At 49.3% G+C, this 19,017-nt stretch overlaps 1 protein-coding gene across 1 annotated transcript; it reads right to left on the reverse strand.

The window, feature by feature from the left end:
• Nucleotides 1-276: 276 nt before the first annotated feature.
• Nucleotides 277-3,108, reverse strand: LOC125549396 (polyubiquitin 11-like). The gene is made up of 3 exons (XM_048712820.2): nt 3,009-3,108; nt 2,796-2,910; nt 277-961 (listed from the first exon to the last, which is right to left on the reverse strand). The coding sequence occupies exons 1-3, from the start codon at nt 3,106-3,108 to the stop codon at nt 277-279; spliced, it is 900 nt and encodes a 299-aa protein (XP_048568777.1).
• Nucleotides 3,109-19,017: the final 15,909 nt, after the last annotated feature.

Here is a 19,017-nt window from a genome sequence, read left to right on the forward strand (position 1 = left end):
ACTGCATACAATCTGTATTTTGAATCAACTGATGACAAATACAGACCCAGGACTCTTGATAGATGGATAAAAAGAACTACTCAACACATTAACTCTATGTAGCTTCACTGATAACACACCACACCTCTACTGTGAACAATACCTGAGCATATACATACATACATATGTATTATAGTAATGTACAGTACTAAAATGATAGTTTACTGATAATGCACCACTAATGGAAGGAAGGCTCCAGCGAAATAAAACTGGTTGTTAAATGGCAGGCCATGCAGGTCAGCAGCCACAAAGGCGAAGCATCAAATGAAGGGTAGATTTGCTGTCAATTTTGTAGTCCGCCAGGGTGTGGTGGTCCTCCAGCTGATTGCCAGCAAAAATGATGCGCCGCTGTCTAGGGGGAATGGCGTCCTTCTCGTAGATCTTCACCTTGACACTGTTGATTGTGTCTGATTGCCCGACCTCAAGGGTGAGGGTCTTCCCTTCCAGGTTCTTGACAAAGATCTGCATTATCCTACTTTCTGCTGGCCTACACGGGCGGAGGACAAGGAGAAGGGTGGACTCCTTCCAGATGTTGTGGTCAGCCAAGGTGCGGTTGTCGTTCTCCAACTGTTTGTTGGCAAAGATGATGCATTGCTGGCCCTTGGGATAGCCCTCCATCTTTTCGATCTTGGACTTCACGTTGCCGATGGTGTCTAGGCTGTTGACCTCGAGGGCGATGGTCCTGCCACCCCGCGTCTTCGTCACGTAGATTTGCAACTTTTCCTGGAGGTCAATCGTAGAGTCATGCTGGATGCCATAATGGGCCAATGTACGGTTGTCTTCTAGCCGCACCCCGTCAAAGACGAGGCGGTAGTGCTGCTGGATCTTTGCCTTGACGGTGTACAGGATGTCTGATGAGTGGACCTTGAGGCGGATTGTCATGCCGGTGGGGGTCTTGACAAAGATATGCATTCCAGATGAGCTAGCAAAAAAAACATCAACAATTGTTAGAAAATAGGATGTAGAACAGTACACAAAACACGAGCCCATTATTTAAATAAAAGAACAGTAAAAGCAAGAAGAGAAATCTACTGCATAAATACTTCATTTATACAGAACAAAGTACCACACTAAGCCTAGCCTGCAAGGTTAAGTCTTGAGCAATCAAGAATAATATACATGTTACATGCGTGGTTCACTCAGCATATATACTCATGAGTTGCTAGGGAGTAAAACGGAACATATGGTATTATCAATCAAGTGATACTTCTACTTGATTATAAGTTTTTCACACGGTAGCAACAAACTTCAACATTTTTCTCTACTTCCCCTATTTGTCTCAGCATATATATTCACCAAATTGTATTATAAGTTTATAACCCGGGCAAACTTAGTGGTACATTACTATAGAATATTGCTGCCGTTTTTTCTAAATATAAATTTCTAGTTCCATTTTATATCAATAGCACTGTATATAACTTCTCAGACACATACACACAGAAAAACTGTCTAAAAAAGAATAACGATCTATGTGTCTACTTATGAATTCTAGTAGCAAGGATAGATCAACTGAAACAGCTCTGAATTTCAGTTCTGGGGAGAGTTTCGGAAAGACAGCTGATGAAAGGTAAATCATACGCTATCACGTGGATAAGAGAAATGATCTGCACAAAACTGATTTAAGGCACCTAAACAACTCAAGAGCTATCGGAATCATGGGGGTCAGGATAGCAACAGTGGAACCAAAAATATATTGAGATCACGACAGGACAATTCATGACCAAGAAATTTGGGGACACTTCGAATGCACTGTAGGAAACATGAAGGGGTTTCCCAATCCAGACAAAGGTGGACTGTTACGAAACTGATAACCCAACCGGAAGAGCATACATGGGCTGCATGGTCGTGAATGATATTTTCCATGAGAGCGTGGCGTCTCCATAGAACTTCTTGACAACATGAACATGGGTGCGCTGGTGGCAGGCTGACGAGGGAGCTCACAATCTCAGCCTAGCAGCAATTGGTAATGGAAGGTTTTACTTTTATGTTAGTCAAGGCATGATACGGGTGTGGCATGCTGGGTTTGAGGGGAGGTGATAGAATTGGTATCGATATCGTACAGGCGAATGCCAAATCAGCCGAGAAGACTCACCTTTATACTCCCTCTACACTCTAAAATATGTCTAGCTAGAGCGCCCTTCAGAGTGGCTACACTACCGAGTTTACAGCATGCAGATGCTTTAGTCCAGTTTTTATTTACACAAAAATGTCAACACTTGCAACAGGTAATTAAGGCCATAGAAGCAACAAAGAGAGATCTAGTCACAAACGCTAGCAAACATATATAACGATTTTTGGATTATGTTTGATGTTTATCTTGTTATTATTGTTTATTTATGTATATAAACAAAACACTTTTTATAAAAAAAGTATCTAGCTTATTAGATGGACATGCATATAACAATAACTCCTATGTATCTGATATGATATATACTCCGTCGATCTCTCAAGATGAAGAGTTTCTTCCACAGGAAGAAATGATGAACAATTATAATCCTAAGATCTAGCAGAAGATGATGTGGTTAGCAAAAAATTCCATGAGGTCCCGCTACCTGACACTAACAGAAGGATCTATAGAAGGCTAGAATTCACCCAATCCATATGCAAACAATTGAAGGTGCGGTACACGTCATCGATCATACAGTGGTGCAGCAACCACAATATATAGCAACAGAAATACCATTAATTATAATCAGGAACACAGGCACCCCAACGAAAGCAGCAGCAGGGAAGAGAGGTTTTCACAGTTCACTTACTCGTCGATGTCGGCGCCGTCAATCTGAAACGAATGGCCGCCACCGTAGTCTTTGCTGTCCTCGCTGCTGCTGCTGGTGGTGCTGTCACTAACTTCCCTCTCTTCCTCCTCGGAATCTGTGAGCTCATCAAACACGCAAGCCACTCAACAACCCCGCACAGAACAAAGAATGTGATGCGCGTGCACATTGTGAGCAGGAGTCAGCCAAACGTACCTTCCGTGCCAGAGGTAGAGACACTGGGAGTTGCTTCCTCGACGTGGTCTTCTGGGTTGCGACCATCGGACGACAAGTGCAGGCGCTTCTTCGGGGACATTCTGGCAGGCTGGCTGTCAGGGATTTGATTTTCATGTTAGTAAAGGATTTTGCGCAGGCATCTCGGTGACAGTCAGTAATTGATATGCCAATTAAATGCTAAATGGAAGATTTAATTTTTCATTGTGATGCAGGTGCGGCACGTTGGAAGAAAACATGAAGTTCTCAATTAACTTACTACCACTTTCTATGGAATAGAACCAACAGCGAGCACAGGCAAATGCAGAAGGCATGCTGGATTGAGGGGAGGTGGTAGAATTTGTATCGACAGCGTACAGGCGAATGGCAAATGATGAGAAAGGGTTTTCCCCCGCTTTATATTACAAATCAACCAACCAATACAACCAATGATAAATACTGGGGCGGAAGCAACACAGACATGCACGCCCAAAAAAACAAAAGAGAAATCAAAAGGAACAAATGCCGACAAGGGCAGATCGACAAAAAACCGAAAAAGTGTGGCGCCCACTGCGCCCACCGTAGATCTCCCACTAAGCTCCTAGACTCCGAAGCGCCGGTACCAATCAACACCTTCAAGAAGGGTTGCGATGATGACGATGCTGCTGCCAAGGGTTTCGGGTAGCCCCCGACGCCCTCCTGGAAGGTCTGGCGGCACCCTCAAGCGCCACCGCGTCGATGCCGGCCATGCCGACAGGGATTTCTCCCGATCCCAACCATCGCATCAGGTGCTCCAGAGCTCACCACCAAACCGACCACCACCTTGCGCCAACATGGTCTTGAAACTTCTCACGCCGTCTCACCACGACACCAAAAAGTGAGGTCTGCGCACCGAAGAAGAGAAGTCGGGACTAGAAGCAGCAGCGCCGTCGGCACGCGGGAGGGCTCAACCTCCACCGTCAGCAATGGTAGCCGACCGGACGCAATAGTAGGAGCATACCAGGCCCGGCCAGGCCCTCCTAGGCCCATAAAGCTCCCGCCTTCGCGCTGCAGCAGGCACGACGTCGGCATCGCCGCCCCTGGTCCGAGCTGCTCCTCTACCTCACCACATAGAAGACAATGAAGCCACGCTAGGGACCGGCCCGCTAAGACCCAGGTGGGGCCCGCAAGGCCCAGACCTAAGTCGGGGACGCGCCGCCAGCCACCCCGCGCCACCACGCAGCCCCGCCGCCACCACGTCTGTCGCCGGCCACCCCGCCGGGTCACCGGACCGCTGCCAAGCCAAGCGACACCGCCGCCGCCCCAGGACAGGAGGACGAGCGCACGACGAGAGGAGATCCCGCCGCCACCGGCACCACCGGGTCGGAGCAGGGGGAGCCCTCCGGCGACGGCAGGGGAGAGGATGTGGGAAGCGAGGCTGAGAGCAGAGGCGTGGGAGCCGCCCAGGCCGCCTCCCAGGGAGGCGGCGCAAGGGCGGAAAAGGGGGAGGGGAAGGAGGGGCCGGTTCCGGTCCGCGTGCCGGGGATGGGCGGGGGAAGGTGGCGGCCGGCAAATGGCAAATCAGCCAACAAGACTCACCGTTACAGAAGCTAGCAAGCTAGTGCAACCTTCAGAGTTGCTACCCTACAAGGCATCGATCTTAATCCGAAATCAGAGAGATATTGGTCTTACTGGTCATAGGGTTAAGCCCACCTTCAAGCTCTACTGTCTGCTTGGTTGACTACTTTGCATTAGCTTGGGCCCTTTGACCTTTGTAACTATGTAACTTTGTTTCACCTATATAAAATAGAAAACACCATAGGGGACGCCCCAACTGTTTCAGGTCAAAAACAAAGTTAACAGCATGCAGATGCTTTAGTCCAGTTTTTATTTACACAAAAACGTCAACACTTGCAACAGGTAGGTCGTCCAAGCAACAAGAGAAATCTAGTCACAAAGGCTGGCCAACACATATAACAATTTTGGACTATCTTCGCTGTTTATGAAGTGTCCAACTTAGTAGATTCTTTGTTTTTTATATAGCTTACCAGTCATGCCAAGTGGTTCAACTTAGTAGATTCTGTTGTATGAGGACACACATGTAACAAGAACTCGTATGTATCTTCTTTTAAAACGAAAACTCCTATGTATCTGATATGATATATACTCCATCGATCTCTAGATGAAGAGTTTCTTCATGGAGAAGAAATGATGGACAATTATAATCCTAAGATCAACTAAGATATAAGTTGATATAAGATTAGCAACAAATTCAATGACGAACCTACCTGACACTGACAGTAGGTCCATGATGATCGTACCTGACACTGACAGTAGGATCTATACAGGCTAGAATTCACCCAATCCATATGGAAACAATTGCATGGCGGTAGATCCGAGAGGTGAAAAAGGGTTACGTTCATTATAAAAAATCAAGCAGTGGTGCACCAACTACCGTGAGAAACACGAGCATCACAACCAAAGCAGCATGGCTGTTTTTGAGGAAATACGGGCAGGGAGTTCGAGGGCGTTGCAAGAGCAGGGGAGCGGCAGATGCATCTCGGTAGCCTACACTAGGGCAGCAGGGCTCTCAAGAATACCGTCTCTCTCGCCATCGGACTCGGAACTAGATCAGGTGGGTAGGGTTGCTCGGAGAATATTAGAGCTTACCGAGAGGAGGAAGATCGCCGCTCGAGCGGGCGGCGCTGCGGCGGCGGTGGGGGTGGCGGAGGCTGGAGAGTGAGAGAGAGGGTTTTCTTTTGAGATGAGATGACAAAAAAGGAGATGCGAGGCGTGTGGGGGAAGGAAGCCAACTGCGGAGACACTGACGACACAGGTCCGCGGTCCACGGACCTGACCCAGGCGGGTCAAGCCAGCTCACAGCTCGGGGTTTCCTTCTTCTACAGGCATGAATTTCACAAATAGTAATTGCCATCCAAATTTTATTTTTCTGACATTTTTGAACTGATATACATTTCAAAATAAATGGTACTCCCACCTCGCCAAATTATAGTGCATATATAAGATATTTTTACTCAAACTTAGTAAGCTTTTGACAAAGTTCATAAACAAATATGAACATTATTTATGAATCTAGTGATATTTTATTTATTTATTTTATGAACATGTTCGTAAGAAGAAGACATGTGTGGTGGTTTAGAAAAGAAAATATGGAACTTTCAAGTAAGTATTGAGCACCTGAGGGCGGCAGCGGCGACAAGTAGTTGTTTTGCACCCAGAGGTATTGTTCATAGGACTTTGAAGTAGGTATTTTGATGTCATTTCTATTGTTTATCCATCATATACTACTAGATATGCACAGATCTAATGCAGCTCTGAATGAAGGTGGGAGTGTGGATACTTGTCACTATTGTCAAGTACAATACACATTTCTGAATTAGAATTTTTGATTTGTTTTGTGGCAACACATGGGTAATCATCTACGCTCTCTGACCCATAATATAAGATCATTTTGCAAGATATGGGACAGAGGGAGTGGTATTATATCCCTAGTGCAGAAAAGCCTAGTTGTGGCATTGCAAAAACGGCATTGGTGACGTTTGAGCCCTACACCATCAGTATGGAGCCAGTGTTAGAAATTAGTGGCATTAGATGCCCATGTCAGTAGTATCATATATACTGATGACGTTGGACCTACCTGCACGAAAACAATGTCATATGTATAGCTGGCGTTCGACATATTTTGACGCCACAAACTAGTCAAAAAGTTAGAGGCATTGTATTTTCTCCGGTCTCCACCGCCATTACCTAGTTTGAAGGTAGCAATAAAACACTGCTATGACATCATCGTTTTTTATTATCGATGTACATATAAAACGAAGCTTGCATGCCATAATTAGGAAACTGTTTAAGTTAATTAAAAGACATGGACAGCAATTATGAATTATTTAACGGAGTACTTAATTAAGATAGCTAGCCAGACAAGTTTTGAAACAGAACAACGGTAGTTGAGTAGTCACTATAGAACCACAATAGCAATCTAGCTGCTACTCTCCTTTTTATAATGCATCATCATAATAAGGATCGTTTAAGTACTTTACCATATCCGTAAGGGAGACCGGACCATCAGCATCGAGATCATGTTGCTTAATGCAGCTTGCATCTCCTTCAGGCCGGTAGGTTCGCCGCCGTTGAAAACCCTGGCATGGTCGATGACATCCTTGTTGAGGATGGTTGAACAATTCACTTGGATGCGTCTGAACTCATCTTTGCGATCTCCAAGTAAAGTTTGCTCCCACTTTCTTAGATTTTCCAAGTTCAACTCCCATCCAACTAAAATGTCAAGCTCTATAGATGTAGTCACCAACATGAACCTGGTATGCGCCAACTCTGCTTCAGCATCCTCTGCACACTTTGTCCGATCACATTTGTCACCAGTGCCTTGATTTGTCACCATGTCCCGTGGTTACTCCACGATTCGCCGCTATCACCGCGTCGAGCCTCTGCTATCCTGGCCAAGTCTCCTGGGTAGCTATCACACAGCGCCTCTACCCCTACTGCAAAGAACCATCTGTCATCGCAAATGATGCCGACTATCACGTTTCCATCAGACCATTGAGCCACAGTCTGAACCACGTGTCTCTCGCCTTCCCATTGAATTAGGCTTCAACTCTCGGAGCTCTTATGTCGTAGCCCCTCCATCAGGTGAGGGAAGTCTTCCATTAGACTCCAACTCCACCAATCTTCAACATGACTCCAAATAGCTAGCCATACTACTCCGCGCCCTGTCCATTTCAATCTCCCATATGTGCACCATCTCAAATCAACCCCCTGCAATCACCATGTTTACGCATGTAAGTCCTCAGACCCGCGCCACGTGTTTACACGCCCCATAAGTCGGTCACCATCAGCACTACACTCATATGTCTTCTATACTGACTGACATCCCTGTCGATCCATCAGCCTGTTAAGTCCGGCCCATCCAAACTTGTTTGACTACAACCGTGCTCCATCTTACGCCATATTATCCCATCACATTACAATGCATTGCTTGATGCCCATGTAGAACATGATCATCTGTGACATGTTCTAGACGTGTTCTAGACATGATCATCGGAACCCACATGTCATCTTCGGTGTGAAACTTGTTTAACCATCAACATTTATAAAAAAACTGGCCACATTGATGCTCATGCCATGCACCAGAAGCACCCTGATTTGCTAGTGGCCCTTAAGCACCGTATCAACCTCTATTGGGACCTCTTTTTTTCATCCAAAAACAAATCTGACTTGCATTTGCAGTTTTTCCTTGGGCCTAGGCCTCAGCTCACGCAGCCAGCTAGCTTTTCCGAGGAGCCTCCCGCGCCTGCTGGCCTGCCCAGCTGCACGGCCCGTTGCACAAGGACTTCAAGCACACACAGGCCCGACTGGCCCTGGGCCGTCTGCGAACCGCTCGCTTAAGGGCATCTCCAGCCGTTGACCCCCCAGGAGGGGCAAAAAATCGCACCCTAGGGGCGCGCCGGCGTTAAACCGCGCACTGGGACGTGATGTCCCCCAGTCGCGGCGCCCATGGTTAGTCAAAAAAAGTCAAAAACGGTGCAAAAACGACTCAAATTTAACGCAAACATCGGCGAGTTCGTTCAAACTTAAACATATTTTACAAAAAAGAAAAAACTTCCGCGGGCTACCCCGCCGTCTCCCTCGCCGCCCGCCTCGCCGCCCGTCCACGCGGTTTTACATGCCGAGGAGGTTGTAGAACCGCGTGTAGTCACCGCCGCCGTCATCGTCGTCGCCGCCCCCGCCTGCGCTTCCGCCGTCCCTGCTGCATCCCTCCCCCGGTTGGCACGGCGGGTTGGACGGTCCGGGGGCGTCGTCGTCGTCGCTGTCGAGGACCACGACGCCGTGCTCGTCCTCGCGCCCACGCTTGCGGGCGGCGATCTCCTCCAGGGCCCGGCGCTGCCGGACCATCTCGTCGCGGAGGTAGTCGTCCCGCGCCCACCCACTACTAGAAAAAGGGCTATAGATGGGATTGACACTAATGGCGCACTAGACAAGCGGTGCGTCATTAGTATATGGCGCACCACCTTCTGATACGCCATTAGAGTTGAAACTACTGATGGCGCACCAGGCCCATGGTGCGCCATTAGTATCAATTTTTTTTTTGAACTAGTGCGCCTGTCCAAACATACTAATGGCGCATCCAGACACAGTGCGCCATTACTAGTTGTAACTAGTAATGGTGCACCTGTCGGAAAGTGCGCCACTAATGTTGTTTTTTTATTATATTTTTTATTCCTTTTTTTGCAAAACTACTAATGGCGCACTGTTCCACCGTGCGCCATTACTAGTTTAAACTAGTAATGGCGCACTGTGGGACAGTGCGCCATTAATATGTTTTTTTTTGCAAAACTACTAATGACGCACCTTCTGTGCGTCATTAGTAACCTGGATTACTAATGGCGCATTTATAGTTGGTGCCATTAGTAAATGGGCAGCAACAAGATATTTTGGACAGCCTCTCCTACCCACACTCACTTTCTCCCCACTTCATTCTCTCCACCTCCTCCTTGTCTCGGGTGCCTCCTCTTTTTCACCTCATTTCCACCATAGATTCATTCAATTTAAGTGGTTAAATTACCTTGTTTTGATAGGTAAGTAAGGGGGGAAGCTATATTTATGTTGTTCTCCCTACAACAATGTGCACATGCACTTTTTATGGCCTAGCTAGATCTATGTATGTTCGTGGTGTTGCATATGTTTGTGGTGTTGCATATGTGTTTGTGTTTGGAGGTGTACCGGTATTTGAAATGCGATAGTTGCCAATATTTTGCCGGAATGTTGATTCATTTCCGTTTCGGCGAGAATTTTGGCATTAAGCATTCTTTTTGGTCCTATTTTTAGGGAAAGTCATGCCAAATTTTTTCTTGGTTCTAAAATATCGTTTTGCTCTACCCCGCAGGCGACCATGGTCCGCATGATGACCGAAGGCATCGTGAATAGGTTTTTGAGGTCCGCGAAGGCCGAGATGCTTCAAAAGAACGAGACGGAGATAAGATGTCCGTGTCAAAGATGCAAGCTGAAGAGCCTTATTGCGGACCCGGAATCCGGGCAGGTGCGGGACCACCTGCTCTTGCGTGGTTTCATGGATGGCTATCGGTGGCAAGGTGATGAAGATGACTACGAAGTCGTCCATGGGGGCCGGGCAAGAAATGAGGAAGGGCAGCAAGACAACCACCGTGGCTCGGGCGGGCGAGAAGACGAGGAATCCCCAGGAGATGATCACGACGGTGATGCTGTACACAGTCATCATGTAGAAGATGCAGGACATGATGATGAGGAAGATGCCGGAGCAGACGACGGGCATGATCATGAAGTTGATGATGCCGGCGGAGCAGACGACGCTGGACCATCGATGGGCTGGGTGCAGGACCCTCATATTCAAGAGCTGCTTCTCAAGCAGACGGATAACGCAAGAGCTGCCGCCCGAGAGAAAGCCAAGATGGATCAACTTGAGTTAGACGCGGTTACTCCATTGTATGAATGATGCAGGCCCGAGGATACCCGCCTGAAAGTAACGCTCATGGCTCTGGAGATGAAGGTAAAACACAAAATGACCGACGCATGCTTCGACGAGAACATGTCATTCTGGCACGAACGTCTTCCCAAGGGGAACAAGTGCCCGACCAGTTTGGAGGAGGCGAAGAAAATCGTGTGTCCTCTGGATTTACCGCACGTGAAATACAATGTGTGCATGAACAATTGCATCATTTATCGGGACGAGCACGCGGAGTCTACCATATGTCCGGTGTGCGGCGTCACTCGATACAAGAAGAGGAAGAAAGCTCCTCGAAAAGTGGTGTGGTACTTTCCGATCACTCCTCGTCTGCAGCGGTATTTCGCGGACCCTAAGGTAGCAAAGCTCCTGTGTTGGCACGCGGATAGGGAGGAGAAGAAGCGAGAAGATGACGCAAATGATCCGGAGATAGATAAAAAAGACAAGATGCTGAGTCACCCTAAGAATCCGAGCCAGTGGCAAGCGTTGAACTTCAAAGACCCAGAATTTGGGAACGATCCAAGGAACATCGTGCTGGGCGCGAGCACCGATGGAGTCAATCCGTTTGGCAGCCAGAGAAGCACACATAGCACCTGGCCTATGTTTGTGTGGATGTACAACCTTCCCCCCTGGTTGTGCATGAAGAGGAAGTACATTCACATGAGTATGCTAATTGAAGGACCGAAACAACCAGGGAACGACATCAATCTGTATCTGGGGCTGCTGAAAGAGGAGCTTGACACATTGTGGAAAACGCCAGCCAATATGTGGGACGCCGCAGAGAAAGAATATTTCCCTATGAGAGCCGCGCTGCTCACGACGGTGCATGACTATCTCGGTTACGGATATGTCGCGGGGCAGGTGGTCCACGGATTTTCTGGATGCGTCAGGTGCATGGATGACACAACGTATCGCCAGCTAGATAGAGATCCCGGGTCTTCGAAAACCGTGTTCATGGGACATCGAAGGTGGCTTCGCGACGATGACCCGTGGAGAAAACGCAAGGATCTGTTCGATGGTGAAACCGAACCCCATGGACGCCCGCGTACGAGGAGCGGCGAGGAAATAGACGAGCTGTTCAAAAATTGGAAAGACTGCCCACTGCCGGGAAAGATGCAAAAGGCGCCAGAGCCGGGAAAGAAGCGAAAGGCGCCAGAGCCGCTGCTGAAGGTATGGAAAACGAGGTCTGTTTTCTAGGACTTGCCGTACTGGAAGATCCACCGTGTGCCTCACAGCCTTGATGTCATGCATATCACGAAGAATGTGTGCGAGAGTCTGCTTGGTACCCTGCTCAACATGCCAGAGAGGACCAAAGATGGGCCGAAAGTAAGGGCAGACTTGAAATCAATGGGCATCAGGCAGGAGCTTCACGCTATATATGATGATCATGATGATGATGATGATGATGATGAGGCGAAGCAGGACACGGAAAGTCGTCGCAAAGGCAAAAAGGCCAAGAAGACCGGAAATGACTACCCTCCCGCGTGCTTCACTCTAAGTCAGGAGGAGATCGAGCAGTTTTTCACCTGCCTCGTAGGAGTAAAACTTCCTTACGGTTATGCGGGGAAGATAAGCAGATACCTAGACCCAGCGAAGCTGAAGTTCAGCGGGATGAAGTCTCACGACTGTCACGTGCTGATGACGCAGATACTTCCAGTTGCAATCCATGGGATCATGGACGCGCACGTCCGTGAAACCCTATTTGGCCTATGCAACTTTTTCGACGTCATCTCTCGGAAGTCTGTTGGCGTGAGGCAACTCAGAAGGCTACAGGAAGAGATCGTGGTGATACTATGCGAGCTTGAGATGTACTTCCCGCCCGCATTCTTCGACGTTATGGTGCATCTGCTGGTCCATATCGTGGACGACATCATCCAACTCGGGCCGACGTTCCTGCACAGCATGATGCCGTTCGAAAGGATGAATGGTGTCATCAAAGGATACGTTCGCAACATGTCACGTCCAGAGGGAAGCATAGCCAGGGGCTTTCTGACCGAAGAGTGCATCTCCTACTGCACGAATTATCTAGGCATCGAGAACCGCGTTGGTCTGCCCGTCAACAGGCACCTCGGCAGGCTCGCTGGATGGGGTCACCGTGAGGGTCATCGCGAAATGCATGTCGACTTCGAGGGTCGACTCGCCGACTTTGAAAGAGCAAACCTAGTCGCGCTACAACACATAGACGTGGTCGATCCTTGGGTGGTAGAGCACAAAACCTTTATTAAGAAGACGTACAATGACCGAGGCCAACAGAGGACGGACGGAGATATACTCAAAGAGCACAACTCATGTTTCACGCGTTGGTTCAAGCAGAAGCTTCTGTCGTACCCTTTACATGAGGATTCTTCCGCGGAAGAACAACTCATATTCGCCTTGTCACAGGGCGCCGAGCACAACCTGATGACCTATGAGGCGTACGATATCAACGGCTACACATTCTACACCGAGGCCAAGGACATGAAGAGCGATGGTTATCAGAACTCCGGGGTAACGATGGAATCCTACACCGGTAAAGACAAGGACAGATACTACGGAAGGATCGAGGAGATCTGGGAGCTGAGCTACGCTGGAGAGAAGGTCCCGATGTTCCGTGTCAGATGGGCCAAGAGCGTCCTAAAAGAAGACCAGTATTTCACCACCATGGTTATACCCGAAGCCAAATCCAAGACCGCGGGCGCAAACGTCACCGCGAAAAATGAGCCATGGGTACTGGCTTCCCAAGTGGACCAATGCTTCTTCATTACCGACCCGTCAAAGCCCAGTCATGTTGTTGTGAGGAGAGGCAAAAGGAAGATCATCGGAATGGATGGAGTAGCCAATGGGCAAGACTTCGACAAGTACGGCGACCCGAGGATCGAACATGACGACGATGATGAAGTAGCAGCATACACCACAAGAAGAAGCAGGACCACCCTACCTAAAGGACGTCCGTTCCACAGAAGAACTCCATTTGCGAAAAAGAAGGGCAAGAAGATTGTGAACAGGTAGCTAGCTAAGATCGATTGTATTTAAATCGTAGCCTTCATTTCTCGATTGTATTTCATGGGCACTTTTTGAACTATCATGAATATTTTTAAATTTCATGGACACTCGATCTCGATCCCCCTCCATCTCGATCGCTATCCCACCTCGCCAGATCCGGTCCCCCTCGCCGCCGAGCACCCCCTGGTCCACCGGCCACCGCCGACCCCCCGCACCCTCGATTCCCCTACTCAACCGCCGCCGCCGACCCCCCGCACCCCTCCCCTACTCAACCGCCGCCGCCGACCCCCCGCACCCCGCGCACCCTCCCCCGCTCCACCGGCATTACTGTTTGATGATATTTTTAAAAAAAAATATTACTGTCTTATAAAAAAAATATTACTGTTATGATTTAAACAAGTTTGAACATATTTAAACACAAATAAGTATCAAACAACATTTTAAATGCATAAAAAAAATTTGTGGAGCCTGGGAATCGAACACAGGACCTCCTGGTGTGAGAACTGGCTACTGACCAGTCGAGCTAGTAGAGGGAACTTGGTGTGGATCAGGTCAGGTGGAAGATAACCTGTTGGCTCGAGCAGAAATAAAAGAAATACTAATGGCGCACCACGGTGAGGTGCGCCATTAGTATGGATGTACTTATGGCGCACCGAGGGGTGGTGCGCCATTAGTATTGTGCCATTGCTATAAGAAAAAAAAAGTACTAATGGCGCACCACGGTGAGGTGCGCCATTAGTATGGATGTACTTATGGTGCACCGAGGGGTGGTGCGCCATTAGTATTGTGCTCGATCCCGCCTTCCCTCTCCCCCTTCGCCCGATCCCCCCTTCCCTCTCCCCCTCGCCAGTTCCCTCTCCCTCGATCCACCACGCCGCTCCTTCCCTCGTCCCTCCCTCCACCGCGCCACTGCCGCCGCTGCCCCGACCCACTGCGTCGCAGCCACCCTCGTGCCCCCGCCGCCTCCCTCTCCCCTTCCTCCCCCTCGAGCCCGCGACCTCCTCGGACGGACGGCGGCGCGAGCCTCCCCGCGCTCCCCGTGACCGCTCTCCACCGCCGCCGCCGACCCCCCGCCGACAAGGAGAAGCAGCAGTGCGTCCACCTCACCGAGGAGCAGCATCCACCTCCCGCCGTCTCTTCCTGCGCGTGGCCCCGTCGTTGTACATCGTCGTCGTTCGTCGCCGTTTGCCGCCGCTCAGGTCCGTCCCCGGCCTCCCCGACCACGTCCCCAACTTCGTGGTGAGCTTCTCCTCCGGATCCCCCTTTACTTCGCCTCGATTCGTCGCTGCCATGTTGACCTGCTGCCGCTACTGCACTGCGCCCCCACCGTGCCTGTCGTCGCCCGCAGCCGCCCATGCCATCTCCTGGCTGCGCCTCGCGCGCGCCCGTTGCTGCTACTCTGCTTCTGCTGCTCGCTTGCTACTGCTTCTGCCTATAGCGCCGCTGCCGCTGCTGCTTTTGCTTCCTGTTGCTCTTGCCGTCGCCGCTGCTCTTGCACTGCTGCTGCTCTTGCTTGTTGCGCCGCTACTTCTTTATATGTGCACAATGAACTACTGCTTGCTTGTTGCGCCGCTGCTTGCTTGCTGTTGCTATGTGCAATCAAACTAAACTGCGACAACCGTTGGTGATTTTATCTGCTTGGTGTCCTCGTTGGCGCTAGGACCCTAGCATAGCAGCGTGCATACGTGTCTGTGCTGTGCACGGAACTGACCGATGTCAGGGCGGGTTGCACTACGTTTCAATGGTTCTAGTAGGCCGAGCCACCTGCAATTTTTGTGCATTCCATCCCTAAACACCACCACGCAATCAACTATTGGAGTATGTCTGTTTCCCAGTGCTGTTTGGAGCAGCAGCAGGATCTTTCTTGTACTCCTAACATAGCAGGTTGCTTGTACTTCATGTTTGACAGTTTGAGTACTTCTTGCTGAAGGTTGCTGGTACTTCATGTTTGAGCAGTGAACATGACAGGTTAATTTCAGATATGACACTGTTTGGACATTAATTTGAGTAGATGAACATTTTGTGGTTCTGCTAGGACTTGCTCCAGATTTTTTAACCCTAGGATTTCTTTTCTTTTAGTTCTTTTCTTACAGAAAATTTACTGAAAATTCAGAAACTTGGAGTAACCTGTGGACTGTACTTTTGTGATCTCCTACTCCTGAATTTTCATGTCACTTGTGCTATTGCCAAGCATGACATGGCCATTTTTTATTCTGTTTTTGATGGAGCTTGGTGTGTGTTGTTTCGTACTACTAAGCAACCTATTTTGAAGTGAGTAATCAGCATGAGCAAAAATAGACGTTAGATTTTAGCGCTAATGAGAGATGAAAATGTCACATATATATGGTCTACTGCTTGCATACAGAAAACAACCTATGAAGCTGTATTTCTGAAATGTGGTGATGATCTTATTTGCAAGAATGAAAATGATGAGCTATGTTTCTAAAATGTGGTGATGATCTTATCTTAGCTGTATTTCTGAAGTGGTAGCTAAGTGTATTACTTGTGATGATGCTGCTGCTGCTGCTGTACTACTTGTGATGATGTTGCTGCTGTACTACTTGTGATGCTGCTGCTAGTTGTGATTTTGTCAAGTGATGTTGCTGCTACTTGTGATCTTCTAAAATGACCCCTTTCTCCTGAAACGTTGATTAATTTCCGTTTCAGTTGAGAAATGGGGCACTCCTAGGTCAAGAAAATTAGCAAAGGTCATGCCCAATTTTCTTGACCTAGAAGGTGCCCGATTCTCAACCGAAATAAAAATTAATTTGCTTTAGTGGTTGGATTAGTTTAGTATTTTTTTCACACACTCAGACACCCTTGCTTGCCATGTGTGTGAGAGAGATAGTGAGAGGACACAAGAAGAAGGGGGTTAGGAAGATGTTGCCTCCTCATCAAAGCTAACCATCTCCCCCTTTTTTCACCCCTTTTCCTTTGTCTTTTGTGGGTTGCAAGGAAGCTACTGTCTTAGCTAGCTTAGCTTGTGCACAAATCCCAGTGTTACAATCTAGAAAATTAGCCTGCAAAGATGAGGTCCCATGCTGGCTATACCACTGCATCATGCAACAGTGCCTTCAAGATCCAAGGCAATATCACAAACATCATAGGCAATTTGACCAAACTCACAACCTTGTATCTTTGCAGCAACCAACTTTCTAGACACACCCCTCAAGAACTAGGTTACCCTGAGAACGTGGACTTGGACCTTAGCAACAACACACTAATAGGTTCTATCCCAAAACACCTAGGCAATATCACAAACATCTCTCAATTGTTCCTTGACAATAACCAACTTTTTGGCGACATTCCTCGAGAATTAGGTTATTTGGTCAACTTAGAGATCTTGTTCCTTGACAATAACCAACTTTTTGACCAAACTTTGTTCCTATTTAGAGAGAAACATGGCCAACAACGATGAGGCCCGGGGTTCAGGCGTGAAGGCATTCTGGGAGCTGTCCCAGGAGATGGAGGAACAACCTCACTTGTATGAGGACACCGCCTTCCCCACCGATCCTGAGACCACTGATGGTACCGCCGAGGATGACCCCACTGATGCCACCACTGATGGTGCCGCCGAGGATGCCACCACTGATCACGGCGGCGCACGCACAGATGGCAGCCAATCGAAGAGGCAACGGAAGGACCGGCGCCCGACCGTGCTCCGCACCCTCAAGGAGGAAGTTACTGAAGTGGGCTCCGACGGGAATCCAACGGCGCCCGAACGAATAGTCAAGGGGTACTCGCTTCATCTCGGGTGCATTCTCCGGAGCACCGTCTCGATCAACACCGAGAACCTGAGGCATCCTAACCAAGGGAATTTGCGCAACCTCCTCTTCACGAAGCTGCACGAACGATACAAGTTCCCCGCTGAATTTGAAAACACAAGCCTCAAAGGGAATAAAGTGAACAATGCTGCCCTCACGAAGATGAGCAAGGCCCTGTCTACTTGGAAAAGCAATGTGAAGAGAATGATCGAGAAAGGTGAGAGTTATGAGAAGATCAAGGAGAAAAATCCTTCGATCACCGAAGATGACTACAACGACTTCAAGATCAATTGCTCGAGCACCGCAAACTCCGAATCAAGTAAGTGGGGGAAAGAAATGCGGGAGCTGAACTTAGGGGAACACACACTCGGTCCCGACGGTTACAGAGTGGCGGAGCCTATATGGGACAAGGAGGAGGCGGACCGTGCCGAGCAAGGCCTACCGCCCCTCTTCGATAAATACGGTGACAAGTAGACCAGGAACTTTGTCAGGGCCCGGTACAAGAAGGACCCGAAAACAAAGGAGCTTACCACGGATCCGAAGACCAGGGCGCTTGAGCTTGTTCTGGTAAGGAATACACCCCCGCGTAATTAGCTCCATATGGTTGCATTCTAATTAATGAAGCCAAATTTCTAAATGGTTCACATTCCTTCCGCAGGCGACTGAAAGCAGTAGCGCGGGGTCGACTAAGAGCAACCCTTGGGACACCACTCTAAATAGGGCGTTGAATGTAATGAAGAACAAGGATAAGCTCATTAAGCCGATGTCAGCTGGTCGTGTGGCCGGCAAAGGCTTGTCGACAAAATAGTCGTCATACTATAACACTGGTGGGCGAAAGGAGAAAAAGACCAGCTCGGAAAGCCAGGCGCGCGAGGTTCAAGAACTCAGGGCACAGGTGGCGCAGATTCCGGAGATTGTCCAAGAGCAAGTGCAACAACAACTCGGAGCGACGATCACCGCCATTGTGCCTACGTTGATCCAGGGGATTAGTGCGTGGATTGCGGGCGGCCAACAGGGGCCGCCCCCGATTCCTAGCTTCACGGCCAGCAACTCGCAGAACGCGATGGCGGGGCCATTGATGTCTCCGGCGGAGGCGGCATTGGTGTCTCCGACGCCGGCACGGGAGCTTAATGCACCCGGGTGTACACCGGCCGGCACCTCTGCAGCAAGCAGCCCCTCCGTCAACTGCACGCCCGCCGTTGGCGGTGCCTCGACATTAGCCGAGCTCGACGCCATCATCACGGTAACTAATTAAGCCTCTCTCGGCCGAGGACTTCATCTCATTGCCTTTGACTGGGCATCCCTGACGCCCTACATGTTTTCGCAGGGCGCCGCCGACGTTCCGTGCACTCTCCTGCACTTCGTGAACAACGAGTTGGTCAATGTCGCCAAGGGAAAAATCGTTCAACCGGGCAACCCCTTGTTCCACGGTACCCAGATGCCAACCAACTTGTTTAGGGTTCAACTGGTTCGGGTGCTGCCAGGCTGCGACGAGTTGTTACCTCCGATTCGACCTGTTGGGGCCGACGATGATGACGTGATGACCCTTAGCGCCTGCCTGAGCTGGCCCCTGCTTTGGCCGAAGAGCCAGATTCGTTTGGGGGCGGGGGACACCACCCCAAAGACAACACCGCCAGTCGTGCCGGCGCCAAGTCGGCCCCATGGCAAGACCGCCGCAACGGTGCCGGACATCCCTATGCCACTGGATCCAAACATGCATATGGCACAGGATCAGAACGACGACGACGACGATACATTTGCCAACGTCGATCAG

Source organism: Triticum urartu, chromosome 3A (assembly GCF_056163025.1).
Source record: "Triticum urartu cultivar PI428250 chromosome 3A, HENAU_Tu73, whole genome shotgun sequence".
NCBI classification, from domain to species: Eukaryota; Viridiplantae; Streptophyta; class Magnoliopsida; order Poales; family Poaceae; genus Triticum; species Triticum urartu.

What these genes read in the sequence shown, in the direction of transcription:
- LOC125549396 (XM_048712820.2), bottom strand. Translation starts at nt 3,108, where the DNA reads ATGTCCCCGAAGAAGCGCCTGCACTTGTCGTCCGATGGTCGCAACCCA. An exon ending in CTCTACCTCTGGCACGGAAG is followed by an intron (nt 2,911 to 3,008) that starts GTACGTTTGGCT and finishes ATGAGCTCACAG; the next exon opens with ATTCCGAGGAGGAAGAGAGG. An exon ending in GACGGCGCCGACATCGACGA is followed by an intron (nt 962 to 2,795) that starts GTAAGTGAACTG and finishes TTTTTTTGCTAG; the next exon opens with CTCATCTGGAATGCATATCT.